Below are 21884 nucleotides of genomic sequence, written 5' to 3'. Positions count from 1 at the left end.
GGTCAGCTTCATCCTCCTGTTCCTCCTCCTCCCGAGTCTATCAGCGCCTGTGTACTGTAGAAATGTATGTTTTTGTATCTTATACTTTATTAGATTGCAGCTTAATCTTAAGTGTGAAGTGAACTCATTTTGAACTCTCAAGACTTATTCTCCTGTGAAATTTCTTTTTTCTTTATGACTTCAGCGGCAAACTTTTCTCCTGCACACCCCTGTGAAAGAAATAGAATGTTCTTTGTGCAAATCTAGGAGTTTTGCAAAGACCCCATAAATATGCCATGGACTGCATTTCTACCATCTGGGTTGAAGGTCTTATCCCTGGGAAAGTGTTCAGATTCGTGTTCTCATGTGGAGGTTGGAGCTAACCTCTGCCCTAATGTCTGTGATGGAGTCTTCGGTTATCTGGGAAGGATTTATTAGGCCCTAATAGGGAATCTTTTCATGGGTGCACCGGGTGCACCTTCCTATCTGGTCCGACGACAGAGAGGAGCAAATCCAGAGGCTGCTATTCCATCTATTGGCCGGTGAGAGCAGGCGGGCTATATGACGAATCAGAGCAACCAGGGGCGGAGATTCGGCCGCCACGATGTTTCCTGAAGGAGGAGTTTCAACACACATGTTAAAAGGACTATTTTGGAAGTATTCTATTGTTCTCAAGAACACCTACGAGTAATTCGCATGTAACTTATGCGTCTGTAGGCCTTTTAACTTGAGAATCCAGATATCTGCAACAATGTGTTTTAATCTGTGTTAGAACTATTTGTTATGGCAATAAACTTTGTGTATTTTTAATCCGGTTGAATCCGTGGTCTGTTTTACCTCTCCCGACAATTGAACACGCATGGATGGAAAGATCTGAAAAGCGGAAAGATTCTTTCCTACAATTTTGGTGACCCCGACGTGATGTCAGGGAGCGGAACCGAATGGAACCGAACGCGGATCGAACGGACCGGATTATAGTGACGTATTTTATGAGATTCCTGAGACTTTCGGCGTAAAGTCAGGGGACCGCCCAGTAGCGGTTCTAGGCACGGGCCGTCCGGGCGGTGGCCTGGGGCGGAAAACTGAAGGGGGGCGGCACCGGCGGCTCAGCCCTTGTAAAATATTATATGCACCACTATTGGTTAACTTATGTCACAGTTTGTGAGTTTGTAACAGCCTGAACCTGGCCGCGCCGCCGCCCTCGCCCCGCAGCTGTGCGCTCTCCTGTCTTTGAGAAGTAGACACAAATGTGTGTGAAGAAGAAGGGAGGGGGCGCGGGGGGAGCACGGAGCACCACCGCGTTTGCGCATGCGCAAAACCTGGCGGGCTCATCTTTCAGGGGAGGCGACGGTCGCGGGCTTGATGAAAAAAATAAAAGTAAAAACTGCGACTGCGCCGTCATGTAGCGAATCAGCGCCCCTGGCTATAGCTGCACGCGCTCCTGCTGGAAATGTGTGAAGAAAGGGGGGGGGGGCTGCGGGGAATCAGTTCAATTGTGGGACGCTTCCAAATTAAGTGGCTAGGTGGGGACAAGGGCGGGGGTTTGAATCTACTTCATAAAACCTTTTTATAAGTCAGTCATAAGGTGACATTCTATAACCTACACTTTAATAAAGGTATAGAAAATATATTCTGCTTTTTTTGGGTTAATTTTGTGTTAAATGCCCAAATGAAAAAATGGCAACACAAAACAATGCTGTCACTAAGGTGACAGTTGGTTCAGTCGACGGACTTGATGTCTTCTTCGTGACGTGAGGACATTTATGCCAAACAAACGCCAAAAACATCTAAAATATGGAGAAAAAAAGGTCAAAGCCATCTGGTGCCCAATTTAGAAAGAAAAGAAAAGAAGAAGAGGAAAAAAGAGATAAAGAAAAGGGTAAGTCCTCACAGCTTGATGCATGTTCTTTCTAAATTCTAATGCTACCTGCCCTACAACAATGTTGCCGATGAAAACTTTATTTTGGTCGATGACCAACACTGAAGTAGGCCCAAATGTTGCAAATAGCGTCATTTTTTTTTTTTTTTTTAGATTTTATTCTTAAAAATTTGCTCTGCCTTAACTTGTAACATTAGTTATGATTCATGTGTCTGTCTGCTCTGCTGTAACACAAAGGTTTTGTTGGGTTTTGCTGTTGTATACTAGTTCATAATGTTAAAAAAGCTGTGATGGTTACACAGCATGCTGCTGCTGCCATAAGATGCTAATGGGGCAAATAATTTGAGATTGGTCTTAAATTTAATAATCGTTTGTGGCAGCCTAAACGTTTTCCCAATGTTTTTTTGACATTTAACTGGGGATTTAGGGGTTAATTTTGAGCCTGCATATGAAGTTTATTTTTTATTTGTTTTACAAATGTGGGATTATATTTTTAGCCAATAGAATTTCCATAAATCTGAAGGTAGTTTTAAAAATGAATATTTACCATTTACTGCAAATCTATGGGGACAAAACATAATTCAACAGGTCATAACTGAAAATTTTCCAATCAAAGGATTGAAGACGGAAAATATGAGCTAATTTTTCTTCTCTGAAGTAGAGATCGATATAGAACATGACAATTTAAATTTCCAATTCATAAATGTTTTTAAAATATTTATTTTATATTATTTATTTAATATTGATTTAATATTTCTTAGCTAACTGTATTTTTGCCATGCTTATGGTCTTTTATTTTTTGTGTTCTGATAACTATTATAATGCTGTTCAGAATTCTGACATCTTTTGTATCCACTTCTTAATTTCAATGACAATATAACATGTCAGTTGACAAAGACAAACAAAGTTCTGTTGTGACTATGGGGGGGGGGGGGGGGGCGCCTGGGGAGGGTCTCGCCCGGGGAGTAATTCAGGGTAGAACCGCCACTGGGACCGCCCCTCCACGTGTTAGAGTTCTCCTGAGGTACCTCAAAGACAAATGGTAAGCAGAACCTGTTGTAAATTCTGCATATTGAGAACGTTATTCAATTAGTGAATAACTCAAATTAAAGGAGAATTCGAGTGTGTGGATGGCGTAGTAGTGTACCCCGTGGGGTAGTATGATAGGTTCACCCGATTTCTTTGGACAGGAAGTCCAAGAATTCGGAGGGTTGTGACTGTAAGCCTGCGACATTTAAATGTGCGAAAACAGAAGAAGAAATAGAGGTTACTAGGTTCACCTGTCGTCCTTGAACGAAGCGTTCAGATACAGAGGGTTATGCGTCTGTTTGGGCCTGAGACGCCTAAAGGCGGACGAAAAACAGTGTTACATAGGAACTAATTCTGCGCGAAGGATTATTTGGAAAAATGAAAGAGCTCTAAACTATTTTTTAGACGGAGAGTGACCAGTAAAGGATTCAAAATGAACATGAAAGGTGAATTTGACAGAAAAATGAGTAAAATTGTGCATTTTGTCCGGACAACGACAAAAACATGACTTGACGACTGACTATGATGACAATACATACGTGATTGCTGATGAATGGAATGAATGTATGAGATTTTGGAGACTAGACGGCTTATGAATGGAATGAATGCATGAAATTTTGGAAAGTATGGGATGAAAAATTGTTTGAAATCAGCGAATTTTGGCTTCATTTTCCATGTTTCTGTGTGGATTGTTTTCTCTACGGACGTGGCCATCTTGTTTTCGTCTTCCCGGTCGAATTAGCCAATGACGGGATGTTTTAGTTGCTTTCGAATGCGTCGACGGCTCTGATTGGCTGTATTCGTACCACGTGGTCAGCGTGACGGATAGACCCAAATTGGTGGAATATGCTACACTTTCACGAACAAATCTGAAGAGTTTGCGATCTAATTTGTGGTAAATTAATGGCGAGCGTCGTAATTATTGAGCGTGGTCATGGTTACTTCACTGACAGCCCTTAAATCATGTGCCATGCGATATGTTTTACTATCTGCTTTTAAAACTGGTCTCAAGGGAGTATACCACGAGTTCCACAAACCAAACTGAGTTTCCTTTATCCCCTCATCTGCATCCTTTACCCAGCGGTACTGAGACCTAAAAACCTGTGCTCCTGCAGTTACCTGAATCTCCACCGGGGGAACGGTGGAGCATGAACAAACATCAAAAGAACCTGTGGACCATGAAGCATCAGAGAGCGTTTTTAACATCACCTCTGCATCTTCGTGATCCGTCTGCTCTCTGCCGTGATGTCTGACAATGAGGAGTTTGTTCGTTGAAGGCAAAGTTATCCTGTACATTTTAGTGGAGGGATAAAAGTGAACATTTGAAAAAGCACAATTTTACCAGTCTTATTTTTAACTTCCCGCTTAGACAGAGGTCCGAGTTGCCGAGCCTCATGACCAGGGAAGACTGCTAATGGTATGTGAGGTACAGTTTACTCCAGTCCTCCCTGTGCCTGACCCACATCGCATGCTGTCAACTTAAACCCAACAATGTGTGTGGTTTACTGCCATTGATTTAGCAAATGCTTTCTTTTGCATTCCATTACATGAACATAGCAGACATCTATTTGCAATTCAGTATAAAGGTTTTCCGCTTGCAGTATGCACACTTTCCAGAAGGATTTAAAATTCTCTTGGCATTTTCAATCACTTTTTGAAGTCTCTTCTGCAGGATGTTTTGCTATCTCAGGGTTGTGTTTCCGAATGTATGTTGAGATCTTGCCTTTCACAGGAGCGTGGACAGGACGCCTGTTACTCTTAACGGAGCATAGAACTGTTTTGTTGTTTTCCTAATTTTATAATCAATTTATATTTTTACTTTCAATTTATCTGGTTTTATGAGTTTATGCATTATCTCTGTTTAACTCTGCAATGTTTCCCTCCACTGGTGGCCTGGGGGTTCCCCAGTCCAAGAGAGGGTGGTGGACATTATTATCATCATCGTTTAAATGTATTTGTTTAGAAAGGATGTTTAAATGGTAACTCAGATTGACCTTTTTCACTTTTTAGACAGCTGTGTGTGTGTGTGTTCATCTGGTTCTCTCATCCTCAGCAAGGATGAGGAGGTTTTACCACACTGTCCTGGGTTGATAAGGAAGTTATACGACTGTCCTTAATGAACTTTTCTCTTTGTCTTGAATTTGTATCCTCCCATTTAATAATCATAGCACGAGGAGACGCAGACCTTTGAGAAAAGAAACACAATGGACTTTTCCATCACATTTGCTGCTCTCCCCTGCGCATGCGTAACTTGATTCTTGTCTCATTGTGTTTTGTTATTGTTTTTCTGTTATTGTTTTTGGTTATTTTTGTTTATTTTTAAAGTTCCTGACCCTAACCCTAACCAATATTTAAAACCACAGCAGAATCATCTTGGGGAGAAGGTACCTATGGGTGGGCACCCCAAGCTCTTTTGCAGCCGTTCTGTTGTATTCTATGTATCAAATCTCTAATTACTAGGCTTATTGAGAAGTCCATAGGAGGCCAGGTCCAAGCTTGTGTATTTTTAATCCGGTTGAATCCGTGGTCTGCTCCCGACAATTGAACACGCATGGATGGAAAAATCTGAAAAGCGGAAAGATTCTTTCCTACAGTACTCGCTGTCATCCGCCTCTATTTGGCGTTCAACGCTTGGCTTCCTCCTGGGGCTGCCGGGGGCCGAGGCTAGCTTATACATAACGGGGAAGATGATGGCGGTGAAGGTGGAGGTGAGCAGGGACAGGTACATGAGCAGGGGCTGATTTGGGAACCGCCCCTGCAGGAAGCCCACCAGCGCCGGCAGAACCATCTCCCCCAGCGCCGCTCCCACCACAAACACCGCCGCCGTGTGGCCTGTGATCGTGGTGTACTGCTCCAACCACGAAATGCCGCTGGGGAAGGTGGTGGCCATGGAGGCCCCATACACGCCAGTGCACACCCACAGTGCCACCTTGTGGTTGCAGAAGAGGCAGAGCAGGAGGGATGAGAGCGTGGAGCCCAGCAGGCAGAGCAGGATCATGGTGCCGGGGTACATGCAGGTGGCAAAGAAGATGGCAAAGCCTCGGGTGGCGGCAAACGTACCCCAAAAGAGCGAGTTGAGCCCAGCGGCCTGGGCTTCAGGCATGTGAGAAAAGTCCTTGGCAAAGGTAAAGATGAAGGAGCCGTAGGCCACCTCGGCCCCCACATAGGCGAAGAAGAAGAGGAAGAGCAGGAAAACCAGAGCCAGGTGGTGTTTGGCCACCAGCTGCTTTCCTGACCCGGAATGAGACTGATCCTTCACAGTGCCACAGCGACTGTAGAGTAAGAAGAAGAGGACGGAGACCAGGAAGAGGAAGGAGCCGATCACTATGTAGGCCCACATGGACTTCAGGGAGGACTTGAGGTTGAAGGCAGTTTCGGGGGCGGGGGCTTTGGTGACGGGAAGTGTTGCGTTCAGAAGCTGCGTTCCCTTCTCGTCCGAACCAAACAGCAGCTTTGCGATGACGGGTGACACGAAGGCTCCTGCGGCGAAGCTGAAGTGAAGAGCCTGCATGTGGGGGCCGGCCTGGTCCCCCCAGGTGTTTAGGATGAGCACGTTCCCACCTACCCCCAACAGAAGAAACAGCAGATGTCAAGTAACTGCAGCATAGAAGCAGACAGTCTGAGGACGCTCACACTGGCATGTGTGACTAAACCAGCTCTGGATGGAAACAAGGTTCTGGGTCTGCTTGCAACTGAACCCTGGTGCATCTCACAGCAACGTGAATGCAGAGAAACTTTCTCAAGTCTTCAACACCAGAGCTTTAGCTCCGGTGTTTACATTCTTCCGACCAGAACTCTCCAATTCTTCTGAAAGGTTACGGTGCATCGTAGAGCGTGGGTTTTTCGGGTGTCCCCCCTGACATCTCCGGTGTTAAAGGGTTGAGAAGTGGGGGTGAACTACAGAGCACGAGGAAAAACATTCTACTGCTATGTCCAATAATCCAGAGAAGAAGAAAAAATGTCTCTGTTATCATCTACTTAGCATTCTTTGGGTTTTCCCCTCTGTTCTGATTTTGTTTAAGAAAATAATTGCCCCTCAAAGACGTAGCAGTTGGAATTGCCCAACAGGGTCAAATGTTCTTATAATATCTAGTCAACTAAAGCTAGACAAAGAATGGAAGACTTGCAACCAGACTCTAAAAGATTTGAGACCAGATTGAGACTGAGAAACTACAGGGTCTGTAAGACTAGAATGATGTGGTAAAAAGGGGATCAATGTGAACAAAACGAAGATAAATCTTTTAACTATTGCAGGTACAAAGTATTCAACTGGACTCTTGCACCCGGCCGTGTCTCACCTGTGTCCAGAACGCCCATGGATACTCCGATGCTGGACATGAAGGCGGTGAGGAGCGCGGCCTGCTGGCAGAACGGGATTGCATACATTCCGAATGCTGTGAGAATCGTGGAAAATCCTGGAAGAGAGGAATGGCTTTCATGGAATGTCGTCTTTATCTGTCAGCCGGTGCTTCTGTGCAGAGCGGGTCACTGTGACCCTGTTTTAGGTCAGATGTTTTTTCAAGGTAAAACAGCAGATAGAGGAAGAGCTAAGACAAACAGAGAAGAGTTCTGCAGGATGTCTGGAATGTTCTAAATGTTTCCTCAGACAACATTTGTCCTTCTCACAGTCATTTGACCTCGGCTCAACGTGAGGACATACCCAGCAGCAGGTGGGGGTTCATGCAGTCAAAGAGAACCCCCCCAATGAGAGATCCACCAATGTAGCCTCCAGAGCGCCCTATGAAGATGTAGGAGATGTTGCTGATGTCCTTCTTCACATTCAAAGCCAGATCCTCAAAGGTGGGGCCGAGAACAGAGATGCTCATGCCCTGCAAAGAGGAGGGGGGCAGGTTAAAGGAGGTGGATCCTCTCCCTAGATTTTCCCTTCAAAGAAAGTAAACTCTATTTTGATAGCGTGAAGGGATTTATCTGTAGCAGATTCTTTACTTTTTACAAAACCGTTGGGTTCAGTTGAAACTTTGGGGAGTCATGTGATCAAGATGAACGAGCAGAAACTGTTTTACTTCACGGTGGAACCACTAGGTAGCTGGAGGTCAAACACGCCGCTCTAATCATTGCTGATTAACTGGATCAGATGATTCTGGTTATGAATGACTAAACACACCTGATCTAGCAGTACGTGGGCCAAAGATCACTGGGAAACTAATACGATGGAAGAGTTTTGTCCCAGGGCCAAACTTTGTCGCGGCGTCAAGCATCGCCGTTCAAAGGTTCAGTGACACTTTTTAAACGGCGGCTCCTCCCCTTTGGAAACGCCAAAACCCAGGAGTGTGTATGCAGATGGATTTCAGTGAGCTGATACAGCTTGACTGGCAGGTTTTGCAAATATGAACATCCTGTCTGTACAGGAAACTGGAGTGTTTACTGAAAATGGCTGTAAGGGGGGGTTTAAAAAAAATCTGATATCATTCAATGGGTAAAGTAAACCTGCTTGTATGCCTCTTTACTATTTCTAGCCACAGGATCATCTATTGTAGTTTATGGATGATATGCTAACTAACTTAACTCCAACAGCACACAGAAACCAAAACAGCCTGATTTTTATGTGCAATTTGTCAGGTTTAACTTAGCAAATAAGTGTTGATTAATCTTTAACATGTTTTAGCTCAGTGATTATTATTTTAAATAATAAATCAAACAGCTCATGTGATGTTAGCATCGCTAACATTTAAACGTGAAAACTAGCAACAGCAACCCTTCTCACACCGGGCCCAGAAGCTCCTTCAAGCAGATAATTCCACTTAAAAGCTCATGTAAACATGCATATCTGCACATCTCAGTTTTTGAGCTCTACCTACAAAACGCGCAGCCAGCGAACGAACGTGAAAAGTTAAACCTGTCGAACTTTGACCAATCAGGGCCTCGGTAGTGACGAATGGGCGGCGTCCTTTTTTGAAACGGGGAAATACAAACAGTTTGAAAATTGATCACGAAGGAGACTTTAATAATTGCACTTTATGTCTGGCAGGAATAGCACACTAGAGCTGTGAAAGAAAAAGTCTGGAGCAAAATCTGCACCGCTTCGATATTTCCCAGCCAGCCTCTTCCGGCGCGAGTATCGGGTAGCAACAGTCCAGTGTGAGTACCGCATGCTGAAAGGTACATACCTGGTGTGAACGTTGCCCAACACTGGAGATGTGACACTTAAAATAACAAACACTCTGGCTCACCATAACTCTTTGAGCATTTACACAACGAACACAAATCAGCTGATTCTGATGTGCAGAAAAGCAGCTTAGAATGTACTGTAAAGTGTTGCGTGACGGTGCAAAGCCAATTGTGTCTGCGTCAGAATCAGCTGATTCCATTTGATTGCATATACTTCATCAATACTTTATTAATGGAAAGTGTTGCATTCAGGTGCCAGGCTGCACTTCAGGATCTGCTGGAATTATGTTAATAAATAGTTGAAGAGTTACGGTAATCGACTAAATGGTAAAGTTTTGAGACAGTGGCAAAAAGCACATGCAATGTAAACATACTGCCCCTGCTGTCTTGGCAAGAGTACTTCTTAAATATAAATCAAATTAAAACATTGTGTAAAACCTAAACCTATTTCTCTATTTATATTGATTAAATACTGGAAGAAGAAAAAAAAAAACGTTAGTCGATGCATTAAAGAATTATTTTTTTACTATGTTGGCTCTCCATACCTGAGCTACTGCCAAACCACGCATTCACTGTGTTCTTACTGGTTCGGTTCTGATACTTACCAAGCCCAGGGAAGACCCACAAAGCACAAGCGTGACCACCCAGCGCGCGCAGGTTCCCCGTCCGCCGTTTCCCCGTCCGCCGTTTCCTCGTCCGCCGTTTCCTCCACCGACCACCTTCACCCGGTCTTCGCATCCCGGTTTCGGTATCAGGGCGCTCCTGAGCTTTCTCCCCGCGTCGTTCCTCTTATCGAACAGGGTGTCTTCGTCCTGCTCATCGTCCTCATCGTCCCCCTTGCTGGCGAATCGGACGTGCGTCTTTTTGACGACGCTATCTCGCTCGGCGGAGGAAGACATATCTGTCAGTATGCGCCGCGGCCCTGATGCTGCCGTAGATGCCAGTACGAATCCTTCTTTATGCGGTTCTGGAGCCTCACGTTAATCGCTCGTGGTTTCATCCGTTTTCAGACCATTTTCAACACCGGCGGTGCGGGAGAATGAAGCGGAGCTGCGAGCGATAATGCCGCCGAAGTCCTCTACGGGTCAACGTCCAATGTCTTAACAGTAGGCCTGCAAAGATCGTCTATGCACTACGAGGCTCACTCAGTTAATTAGTGGGGCACTGTTGAGGGAACTGGTGGGGAAATTAAATGCATATTAAACTATCCGAGACAGCATAAACCACTCAGCACACACATCTTCATCTCAACGTATATGTTCAGTTAAAAAACCTATTGATTCCGATCTTCTTTTGATAAATCAAATTAGCAGCTGAAAAAGCTACCATACCTCCAATAAAATCGCAGCTGTCAGATTGCAGTTATAATTCCAACCCTTGGGGCTTAAATCTACAGCAGAGTACAGCATCTGTCGTTATTTCTCATCTCTGATTTACCACAAGCAAATTGTTTAGTGCAACAGGAAGTAAAACCGTCTTATGGAATGCTAAATGGGTCAAAATTTGCTTTCCTTACATTTACAATTCCAGCCAAAATGTTAGCACTAGCACCACTACAGAAAGGCTTTAAATACATGTCGTTACACATAAATATATTTATCATATTTTAATATCCAATAATCTCCCAAAGTTATTTGACAGTGTTATACTATTTAATATATTGATTTCTGTGGGAGTTTTGGGATAGATTAGATTAATTTACAGAAATCTTTTGAAATAAAAACTCACCAATTAACTGAAGGACATCCAGGAATGAGAAAATAATTTATGTAAAAATAAGTGTTTTTATTTCTTTCTTTTTTTTTAACCTTTTTTGTAACCCTGCAGCTATCCTAGGCATTTTAACATTGGGAGTTGGGTCATCTAGACCCACTAGACCAGGGGTCTCAAACTCGCGGCCCGCGGGCTATTTGCAGCCCCCAAGATGATATTTTGCGGCCCCCGCTTTAATATGAAAGTTCAATGGTAATGCGGCCCACCAGTTTGTATGAATGACATCTTTTCAGTTTTGTGCGCCGAGCTGAAGAACCAACCAATCACAGTGGGGTATATGACTCTTGGGGGCGGGACATTGACCGGGCTTGAAAGCAGGAGAACATTTAATTCATGTAACCTGACCGCCCACTCCCTGGACCACATTTAAGGAGTTCCTCACTTTATTTTTTGGAACGTATCTAAACACATGCAGTCAGTGCTGAACTTTTCTCTGGGTCGCACAGACCCGGAGGAGGGCTGAAGTTATGGTTATGGTTATGGGTACGGTTACGCGCGCGCGGCGTATTATTCCCAACACGGGTCTCTCCGCTCAGGCAGGAGGAGATGGGTCACTGCAGAGAATAGATGTCCCACACCTACATGCGTGACAGCTAAAGGGGCTTTAACATTAATCACGCGCGAGCGAAAATACGATGTAGTCTCAGACACACTGAAAATACGTGGGGAAAATGCAACGATAGACGTGAGATGAACCAGCGCTGCGCCTGGATCCGCAGGGGGGGGGGGTGAAACGGAGGCGAAGCTGCAGCGAGACTGAAGGAGAACAGGAAGTTGGAGTTGTTCTAATGCAATTTAGTTTTAATGTGCCTCTCCCCCTTAGTGTGATCTGTGATATTATATCTTTAATATTTATTTTAATGTTTTGTAATGTATGTAGCCTTTTCTTAATCAATAGGTATTTTAAATTATTTTAATTGATCACTGACTACAAAAACCGTCAGGACACATTTCCCATAATGCATTGTTTTGTAGTCATTTGCGGTTTGCAGTCAGTGCAGTACTAGGTTTCCAGCTGCGTTCGCTCAGGTTGGGGCCTTGCTGCTCCCGCCCCTTTCTGGTGATATTTTTGTGATGATTGACAGGTGATGTTGGAGCAAAAACAAAAATATATGTCTCACATCAGATAATCTGCGGAGCGTTTCGTCCACCTGGGTGATCTCAAACTCGCTTATTGTGCATCTTGGCTGCACATATTTGGTGTCCCCAACATGAATTTCCATCAATTTTTTTATGAAAATATAGGAGTGGCTGACCGGCTTCTCTACATTAACTTGTGGCCGGGGTTTAAATGTGCAAAAAGTCATAAGAAAGAAAATCCAAAAATGGTAACAGAATTTTGTTTCTCCTTTACTCATTTGTGTTTTAAAAGGTAAACCTAAAAAAAAACCATTCAACACAGATTCAAAATATGGACCATATCCTCTCTGACTTCTCAACCTTAAATTTCAATAAGTCCAAGTTCAGTCTAGATTTCCTGACAATCATCTTCATCCACACTGAGGGTCCCAGCTGTTTGGGAGGAAGTGCTGCCAAGTGTCCAGCAGTAAAAAGACAAGAGAAGCCGTGTTCAGAAGAACCATTGATGGATTTACAGAACTGTAGAATTAGAGTCTTCTTATGTGTTTAATAGTTATAATTCAACAGTGTTTACTGAACTGTGTTGATAGGGATATTTAAATTAGAAATACAGAAGACTGAATGAACAGAAATGTATTACCGATTTTTTTTTTTTATTTACGTATCTTATTTGAGTTTTTTGAGTACATTTTGTACATAAAAACAGTTAATAATAGAGTGTAGTTAATAGTACATGTTCCATTCAAATTTACTGGCTCTCAGACACTCACAGGTTGCGTGTGTGTGTGTCTTGAAGTTGCGGCCCTCTCTCAGCTAGACCCCGCCTTCAGTGGCCCCCAGGCAATTTGAGTTTGAGACCCCTGCACTAGACAGTGCGCCAAACCTTTTTTCTTCTTCTTCTACTTCTTCATCATCATTATGTAAAACCAAAACCAAAACTGCAAAATACAAATAAGAAATAAATGTACCCATTTATAAATGATAAATGTGAACAATAATTTGAGTATAAGTGGAAATATAAGCATTTATACGTCTTTATTTAATATTTTGTATGTTCAGAATTTTAAAATTAGTGTTCGCCATAATTCATGTCAATGCAAGATTTTAAGACACATTGTTGAAAAAGTCAGACTAACTGACTGTCTAGAACAGATAAACAGCAGTTTCTGTTTCTATACTGACAAACCGGAAAATGCAGAACGCACTAAATATGTGTTAGCAAAACAATTAAACAATACGATAGCGTGAGTTTAAACATTTATCAGCCATCATCCCGTTATCATTATTTACTCTACTCTCCGCCGTTTATGAAGGTCATCATGTCCGACCTCATCCTGGCAACTTGGGTATCAGAATTATTTTCGAGTTTTCCATTGGAAATTACGACGACAACGGTGTCGTTTGTGCAAACTTGACCTCGCTCGGATTGATTAGTATTTACTAAATTTTAACGTAAATCTGCGCAGAAAGGCTGGATAATGTGAAAATACGGCCCCAACATCCTCCAAACTTACCTTGGGATTGATGTTGAAGTTCTTCATGTTTTTTCAGCGCCTGATGGATAAAGTCTCTTTGGCATGGAGTTCTCTTGTCACTTTGATCAGTGTGACGAAACGCGCTCGTTTTTGTTTCTTTTTCCCAACTTTATTGAACCAAAATGCACTCGTAAATGCACACTGTGGTCCTGTACAGATCAGCCTGATAGTTGTGAACACAGGCTGATGTTTAATGCATTCTGTTCAAAGGGTGCCCTTTTCCTCTAACTTTCATGGAGCTGATGATTGTCCAGAATCATCCGTTTGTTTTATAACTGTGGGACTGTTGCAATACTCTTAATAATTTATTCTACGCAGAGTCCGTTATTTCATTGTGGTTTAGTATCTAACTGTTCTGAAAGCAGGCGGAGACAAAACCCTCAGCTCCTCTCAGATGTGCGCAGCATGTGTGTGTTTGTATAAATGTACAAATTCAAGTGTTTTTGGTGGTTTTTAATGGATGATGCTGTGGGTGAAGGTGTCAGACTGAAAATAAAAATGTCAAGTATTCAGTTGTTTCCCTTATTCAAAGTCTAACTGCTTGTTAATGTAAATTTCTATTCATCCAATCAGATGGCAGCATCTCAGTGCATTTAGGCCTGTAGACATGGTCGAGACGATCTGCTGCAGTTCAAACCGAGCATCAGAATGGGGGAATAATAGTGATTGAAGTGACTTTGAACGTGGCATGGATGTTGGTGCCAGACGGGCTGATCTGAGTGTTTCAGAAACTGCTGATCTACTGGGATTTTCACCCACAACCATCTCTAGAGTTCACAGAGAATGGTTTTATGAGAGACAAAAATCCAGCGAGCGGCAGTTCTGTGGGTGGAAATGCCTTGATGTCAGAGAAAAGACCGACTGGTTCCAGCTGATACCAAGGTAACAGCAACTCAAAGAACCTACTGGTTACAAATCTGTTTAACCCTTGTGCTGTCCTAGATGACCCCACCCTTCCATGGATGTGTTCTCCCTACCATGACAAAGGTGGATAAAGGTGGAAAAATTTCATGTAATCCATGGACACCAGTGAAGATCACAAATCATTGAAGAAAAAAGGTTTAGCGCACTGTCTAGTGGGTCTAGATGACCCAACTCCCAACGCTAAAATGCCTAGGATAGCACAAGAGATAAAACTATTCGGGCTGTAAAAGCTTCATACATGTGAGTTTGTGTTTGCATGAATCCAAACGTTAAAGGAGTGTAGTTTTGAAGAATTTAATGAACAGTAATCTGGCTGAAGGTTACAACATTCAGAATAAAAAGTTCATCTTGCTACCTGTAAGTTTAGACATGATTTACAGTCACGACACGTGGGGTTCAGATATGGCAAGCCAGTGCAGTCAAAAAGTCTTCAGTGCAGACGGTGACAGTCAAAGTGCATTCCGTGTTCTACAGTAAATCACATGGAGAGGTAAAGATCATATTTTAATTTACCGACGAGGTATTATTGTAGTAAATCTAACTTCAAATCAGAGAACTGAACAGCATTTGATGGCTGGGAAATTGTGCCTTCCACCAAACAGCTAATGATGATCGTCATAAGCAACTGATTTAGCCCCATAGAGCTAAATAGTGGGGGGTGGGGGGGCATTGCAGGGCTTGTTTATTAATGTTTACTAATCAGAAACAATAAACACAATAACAGAGTAGCAGCAAACTTCCTTCAGAGATTTTTTGGTGCATTATAGAATGAACAGCATTTACAGTCCTTCATTTCTAAAGACCAGAATAACATTGTTAGAGTTTCTATATTCATCTTTAGAGAAACTTGACTTTTCCATGCAGTTTGGTTTTTCACTTTCCAAACCATCAGAAAACATTTGTAGAATAATTGTGTAAATCCAGATCTTTTTAACTTTTAATCCAGACCTTTTTAACTGTTAAATCAAAACCTTCAGTGCAACTCAGAATTAGTTTTTACTAAAATACCCAAGAAAAACAAGACGTCTCTTCATTCATCTAAACACTTAAAAACAAGTTTTAACTATTACTAAAATTTGAAATAAAAATGTTCTGTTTTTTATCATGTCAAAATATGCCCACATATTTACTTTTTGAGTTTTGAATGTTAAACAAATCTAAGTTTTTTGCGCCTCTAATACGGTAGCTTAAAATAAAGTAAAGGCGTTTATGGACCCTCTGGCTTGCCATATCTGAACACACGACAGCACATTAAACATCTGACAATCAACCATTAGGACATTACACAACAGTCTGCCCGCGTGTCCTTCAAAAACCTTTGGCTCTAGTTGGGGTTCCACCCAGTGTCAGGACATCAGGGGGGGCCGGCTCCAGGCCTGGGGGGCCGGCTCCAGGTCTGGGGGGCCTTCATCTGGATGGTTTTCAGAAGCCCCTGAAGCAGGACACCGTCTTCCTGGAGTTCAACAACCCTCAATTCTGAAAGGAGCCACTGAAGCGGTCAGTCCAAACCTTCAGACATGGTATGTTCCGGACCCGGCCCACAAAGTGGTTCTGGGTAAATTCGGTCACTCTTTTCCCTGTCCAAGGAGCGCAGCAGTTTGTGTCTTGGAGAGTCTCCGCCTACAGAACAGCCCTCTGAGGACAGCGCTTCGCCTCCACCCGTGTCAGCGGGAGGTGATGCGTCATCCATCTCGATGACCTCAAAGTCAGCATCATTCCACTGGTCAGCTTCATCTTCCTGTTCCTCCTCTTCCTCCTCATTGTCACCCGAGTCTAACAGCGCCTGTCTGTACTCGCTGTCATCCGCCTCTATTTGGCGTTCAACACTTGGCTTCCTCCTGGGGCTGCCGGGGGCCGAGGCTAGCTTATACATAACGGGGAAGATGATGGCGGTGAAGGTGGAGGTGAGCAGGGACAGGTACATGAGCAGGGGCTGATTTGGGAACCGCCCCAGCAGGAAGCCCACCAGCGCCGGCAGAACCATCTCCCCCAGCGCCGCTCCCACCACAAACACCGCCGCCGTGTGGCCTGTGATCGTGGTGTACTGCTCCAACCACGAAATGCCGCTGGGGAAGGTGGTGGCCATGGAGGCCCCATACACGCCGGTGCACACCCACAGTGCCACCTTGTGGTTGCAGAAGAGGCAGAGCAGGAGGGATGAGAGCGTGGAGCCCAGCAGGCAGAGCAGGATCATGGTGCCGGGGTACATGCAGGTGGCAAAGAAGATGGCAAAGCCTCGGATGGCGGCAAACGTACCCCAAAAAAGCGAGTTGAGCCCAGCGGCCTGGGCTTCAGGCATGTGAGAAAAGTCCTTGGCAAAGGTAAAGATGAAGGAGCCGTAGGCCACCTCGGCCCCCACATAGGCGAAGAAGAAGAGGAAGAGCAGGAAAACCAGAGCCAGGTGGTGTTTGGCCACCAGCTGCTTTCCTGACCCGGAATGAGACTGATCCTTCACAGTGCCACAGCGACTGTAGAGTAAGAAGAAGAGGACGGAGACCAGGAAGAGGAAGGAGCCGATCACTATGTAGGCCCACATGGACTTCAGGGAGGACTTGAGGTTGAAGGCAGTTTCGGGGGCGGGGGCTTTGGTGACGGGAAGTGTTGCGTTCAGAAGTTGCGTTCCCTTGTCGTCCGAACCAAACAGCAGCTTTGCAATGATGGGTGACACGAAGGCTCCTGCGGCGAAGCTGAAGTGAAGAGCCTGCATGTGGGGGCCGGCCTGGTCCCCCCAGGTGTTTAGGATGAGCACGTTCCCACCTACCCCCAACAGAAGAAACAGCAGATGTCAAGTAACTGCAGCATAGAAGCAGACAGTCTGAGGACGCTCACACTGGCATGTGTGACTAAACCAGCTCTGGATGGAAACAAGGTTCTGGGTCTGCTTGCAAGTGAACCCTGGTGCATCTCACAGCAACGTGAATGCAGAGAAACTTTCTCAAGTCTTCAACCACCATCGAAGAGCGTGGGTTTTTCGGGTGTCCCCCCGACATCTCCGGTGTTAAAGGCTTGAGAAGTGGAGGTGAACCACAGAGTACGAGGAGAAACATTCTACTTCCAATAATCCAGAGAAGAAGAAAAAATGTCTGTCTGTTAATCATCTACCCAGCATTCTTTGGGTTTTTTCCCGCTATCTGTTCTGATATTGTTTAAGAAAATAATTCCCCCTGAAAGACGCAGTAGTTGGAATTGCCCAACAGGGTCAAATGTATCAACTAAGACGTGACAAACAATGTTAGTCAACTAAAACAAAATTAAAAACGTGATAAAAAAAGTCGCTCACAATGGTGAACTATTACTGACATAAAAACAAAAATATAAGAGCGGGACAAATGGAAAAGAGGTCTCTGTTTCTGAGTCTTTTGGAAGATTTCCAATCAGAGAAAATTTAGAGTGTCGGTAGTCATCTTGATTTGGTTCCCTTTAAAACTAGACCCAAAGATTTAAGACTAGACAAAACTAAAGTACTTATAATATCATAATTAAAGCTAGACAAAGTTTGGAAGACTTGCAACTAGACTCTAAAAGATTTGAGACCAGACTGAGACTGAGAGACTACAAGGTCCAAAAGACTAGAATGATGTGGTGAAAAGGGGATCAATGTGAACTAAATCGTTCAAACTATTGTTCGTATTAAGTATTCAACTGGACTCTTGCACCCGGCCGTGTCTCACCTGTGTCCAGAACGCCCATGGATACTCCGATGCTGGACATGAAGGCGGTGAGGAGCGCCGCCTGCTTGCAGAACGGGATCGCATACATTCCCAATGCAGTGAGAATCATGGAAAATCCTGGAAGAGAGGAATGGCTTTCATGGAATGTCGTCTTTATATGTCAGCCGGTGCTTCTGTGCAGAGCGGGTCACTGTGACCCTGTTTTAAGTCAGATCTTTTTTCAAGGTAAAACAGCAGATAGAGGAAGAGCTAAGACAAACAGAGAAGAGTTCTGCAGGATGTCTGGAATGTTCTAAATGTTTCCTCAGACAACATTTGTCCTTCTCACAGTCATTTGACCTCGGCTCAACGTGAGGACATACCCAGCAGCAGGTGGGGGTTCATGCAGTCAAAGAGAACCCCCCCAATGAGAGATCCACCAATGTAGCCTCCAGAGCGCCCTATGAAGATGTAGGAGATGTTGCTGATGTTCTTCTTCACATTCAAAGCCAGATCCTCAAAGGTGGGGCCGAGAACAGAGATGCTCATGCCCTGCAAAGAGGAGGGGGGCGGGTTAAAGGAGGTGGATCCTCTCCCTAGATTTTCCCTTCAAAGAAAGTAAACTTTATTTTGATAGAGTGAAGGGATTTATCTGTAGCAGATTCTTTACTTTTCACAAAAACATTGGGTTCAGTTGAAACTTTGGGGAGTCATGTGATCAAGATGAACGAGCAGAAACTGTTTTACTTCACGGTGGAACCACTAGGTAGCTGGAGGTCAAACACGTCGCTCTAATCATTGCTGATTAACTGGATCAGAAGATTCTGGTTATGAATGACTAAACACACCTGATCTAGCAGTACGTGGGCCAAAGATCACTGGGAAACTAATACGATGGAAGAGTTTGGATGTGGATTTCTTTTGTACCTGGGCCAAACTTTGTCGCGGCGTCAAACATCGCCGTTCAAAGGTTCAGTGACACTTTTTAAACGGCGGCTCCTCCCCTTTGGAAACGGCAAAACCCAGGAGTGTGTATGCAGATGGATTTCAGTGAGCTGATACAGCTTGACTGGCAAGTTTTGCAAATATGAACATCTTTGTCTGTACAGGAAACTGGAGGGGTTTACTGAAAATGGCTGTAAGGGGGGGTTTAAAAAAAATCTGATATCATTCAGTGGGTAAAGTAAACCTGCTTGTATGCCTCTTTACTATTTCTAGCCACAGGATCATCTATTGTAGTTTATGGATGATAAGCTAACTAACTTAACTCCAACAGCACACAGAAACCAAAAAAGCCTGATTTTGAAATGCAATTTGTCAGGTTTAACTTAGTAAATAGGTGTTGAGTAATCTTTAACATATTTTAGCTCAGTGGTTATTATTTTAAATAATAAATCAAACAGCCCATGTGATGTTACTTACCATTGCTAACATTTAAACGTGAAACTAGCAACAGCAACCCTTCTCACACCGGGCTCAGAAGCTCCTTCAAGCTGACAATTCCACTTAAAAGCTCATGTAAACATGCATATCTGCACATCTCAGGCTTCTGTCGCGCTCACGCCTCAGTTTTTGAGCTCTACGTACAAAACGCGCAGCCAGCGAACGATTAAGTTAAACCCGTCGAACTTTGACCAATCAGGGCCTCGGTAGTGACGAATGGACGGCGTCCTTTTTCAAAACGGAGAAATGCAAACAGTTTGAATATTGATCACGAAGGAGACTTTAATAATTGCACTTTATGTCTGGCAGGAATAGCACACTAGAGCTGGAATAGCACACTAGAGCTGTGAAAGAAAAAGTCTGGACCAAGATCTGCACCACTTCCATATTTCTCAGCCAGCCTCTTCCGTGCGCGAGTATCGGATAGCAACAGTCCAGTGTGAGTACTGCGTGCTGAAAGGTACATACCTGGTGTGAACGTTGCCCAACACTGGAGATGTGACACTTAAAATAACAAACACTCTGGCTCACCATAACTCTTTGAGCATTTACACAACGAACACAAATCAGCTGATTCTGATGTGCAGAAAAGCGGCTTAGCATGTGCTGTAAAGTGTTGCGTGTCGGTGCAAAGCCGCTTGTGTCTGCGTCAGAATCAGCTGATTCCCGTTGATTGCATACTTCATCAATACTTCATTAATGGAAAGTGTTGCATTCAGGTGCCAGGCTGCACTTCAGGATCTGCTGGAATTATGTTAATAAACAGTTGAAGAGTTACGGTAATCGACTAAATGGTAAAGTTTTGAGACAGTGGCAAAAAGCACATGCAATGTAAACATACTGCCCCTGCTGTCTTGGCAATAGTACTTCTTAAATATAAATCAAATTAAAAACATTGTGTTAAACTTAAACCTATTTCTCTATTTATATTGATTAAATACTGGAAGAAGAAAAAAACGTTAGTCGATGCATTTAAGAATTATTTTTTTTTACTATCTTGGCTTTCCATACATAAGCTAATGCCAACCACGCACTGTGTTCTTACTGGTTCGGTTCTGATACCTACCAAGCCGAGGAAAGATCCACAAAGCACGAGCGTGACCATCCAGCGCGCGCAGGTTCCCCGTCCGCCGTTTCCTCCACCGACCACCTTCACCCGGTCCTCGCATCCCGGTTTCGCCGTCCTCCTGACAGCCTTCAGAGCGCTCCTGAGCTTTCTCCCCGCGTCGTTCCTCTTATCGAACAGGGTGTCTTCGTCCTGCTCGTCGTCGTCATCGTCCCCCATGCTGGCGAATCGGACGTGCTTCTTTTTAACGACGCTATCTCGCTCGGCGGAGGAAGACATACCTGTCAGTCTGCGCCGCGGCCCTGACGCTGCCGCAGATGCCCGTACAAATCCTTCTTTTTGCGGTTCTGGAGCCTCACGTTCAACGGTCGTGGTTTCATCCGTTTTCAGACCATTTTCAACACCGGCGGTGCGGGAGAATGAAGCGGAGCTGCGAGCGATGCGGCCGCGGAAGTCCTCTACGTGTCAACATCCAAATCCAATGTCTAACAGGAGGCCTGCAAAGATCGTCTATGCACTACGAGGCTCACTCAGTTAATTAGTGGGGCACTGTTGAGGGAACTGGTGGGGAAATTAAATGCATATTAAACTATCCGAAACAGCATAAACCACTCAGCACACACATCTTCATCTCAATGAATGTTCAGTTAAAAAAAACTAATAATTCCAATCTTCTTTTGATAAATCAAATTAGCAGCTGAAAAAGCTACCATACCTCCAATAAAATCGCAGCTGTCAGATTGCAGTTATAATTCCAACCCTTGGGGCTTAAATCTACAGCAGAGTACAACATCTTTCGTTATGTCTCATCTCTGATTCACCACAAGCAAATTGGTCAGGCCAACAGGAAGCAATACCGTCTTATGGAATGCTAAATGGGTCAAAATTTGCTTTCCTTACATTAAAAATTCCAGCCAAAATGTTAGCACTAGCACCACTACAGAAAGGCTTTAAATACATGTCATTACACATAAATATTAATTTTTATCATATTTTAATATCCAATAATCTTATTTAAGTTATTTGACAGTGTTATATTATTTAATATCTTGATTTCTGTGGGCCCTTTGGGATAGATTTAATTACAGAATTTTTTTGAAATAAGCTCACCAATTAACTGAAGGACATCGAGGAATGAGAAAATAATTTATGTAAAAATAAGTATTTTTATTTCTTTTTTTTAAACTTTTTTTAAGTGTCCTGACCAAGACAATGACTCAACCCAGTAAGCTAAAAGCCTTGACTATAGTAATCTGAAGTCTTACCTCCTTGAACTGCATATGGTTTTATTTATTCTTAACCCCTTCACGCAGTAAATCGCTTATTTGCAACATACCATTTAATTCAGCACTAATCAGGTTAAAGCCATTGATTGGATCCAGTGTTTGTCTTCTCCG

The 21884-nt window shown here is 43.7% G+C and overlaps 2 protein-coding genes across 2 annotated transcripts; both read right to left on the bottom strand.

Annotated features, from left to right (window-relative positions):
* Positions 1-5371: 5371 nt before the first annotated feature.
* LOC101170320 (sodium-dependent glucose transporter 1-like) lies at positions 5372-10148 on the bottom strand. Its single transcript, XM_011491661.4, has 4 exons — positions 9622-10148; positions 7548-7716; positions 7186-7302; positions 5372-6448 (listed from the first exon to the last, which is right to left on the bottom strand). The coding sequence occupies exons 1-4, from the start codon at positions 9913-9915 to the stop codon at positions 5394-5396; spliced, it is 1635 nt and encodes a 544-aa protein (XP_011489963.2). The 5' UTR covers positions 9916-10148; the 3' UTR covers positions 5372-5393.
* Positions 10149-14606: 4458 nt separating this feature from the next.
* On the bottom strand, positions 14607-21360 carry LOC101167758 (sodium-dependent glucose transporter 1). The gene is made up of 5 exons (XM_004083524.5): positions 21203-21360; positions 20488-21048; positions 18362-18530; positions 18000-18116; positions 14607-17085 (listed from the first exon to the last, which is right to left on the bottom strand). The coding sequence occupies exons 2-5, from the start codon at positions 20764-20766 to the stop codon at positions 15827-15829; spliced, it is 1824 nt and encodes a 607-aa protein (XP_004083572.2). The 5' UTR covers positions 20767-21048; positions 21203-21360; the 3' UTR covers positions 14607-15826.
* Positions 21361-21884: the final 524 nt, after the last annotated feature.

The sequence above is a fragment of the Oryzias latipes genome, chromosome 24, assembly GCF_053564925.1.
Source record: "Oryzias latipes strain Hd-rR chromosome 24, Olatipes_Hd-rR_3.1".
In the NCBI taxonomy this organism is placed as follows: Eukaryota; Metazoa; Chordata; class Actinopteri; order Beloniformes; family Adrianichthyidae; genus Oryzias; species Oryzias latipes.
The sequence above is the reverse complement of the archived record's forward strand: the minus strand, read 5'-3'. Positions and strand labels throughout refer to the sequence as shown.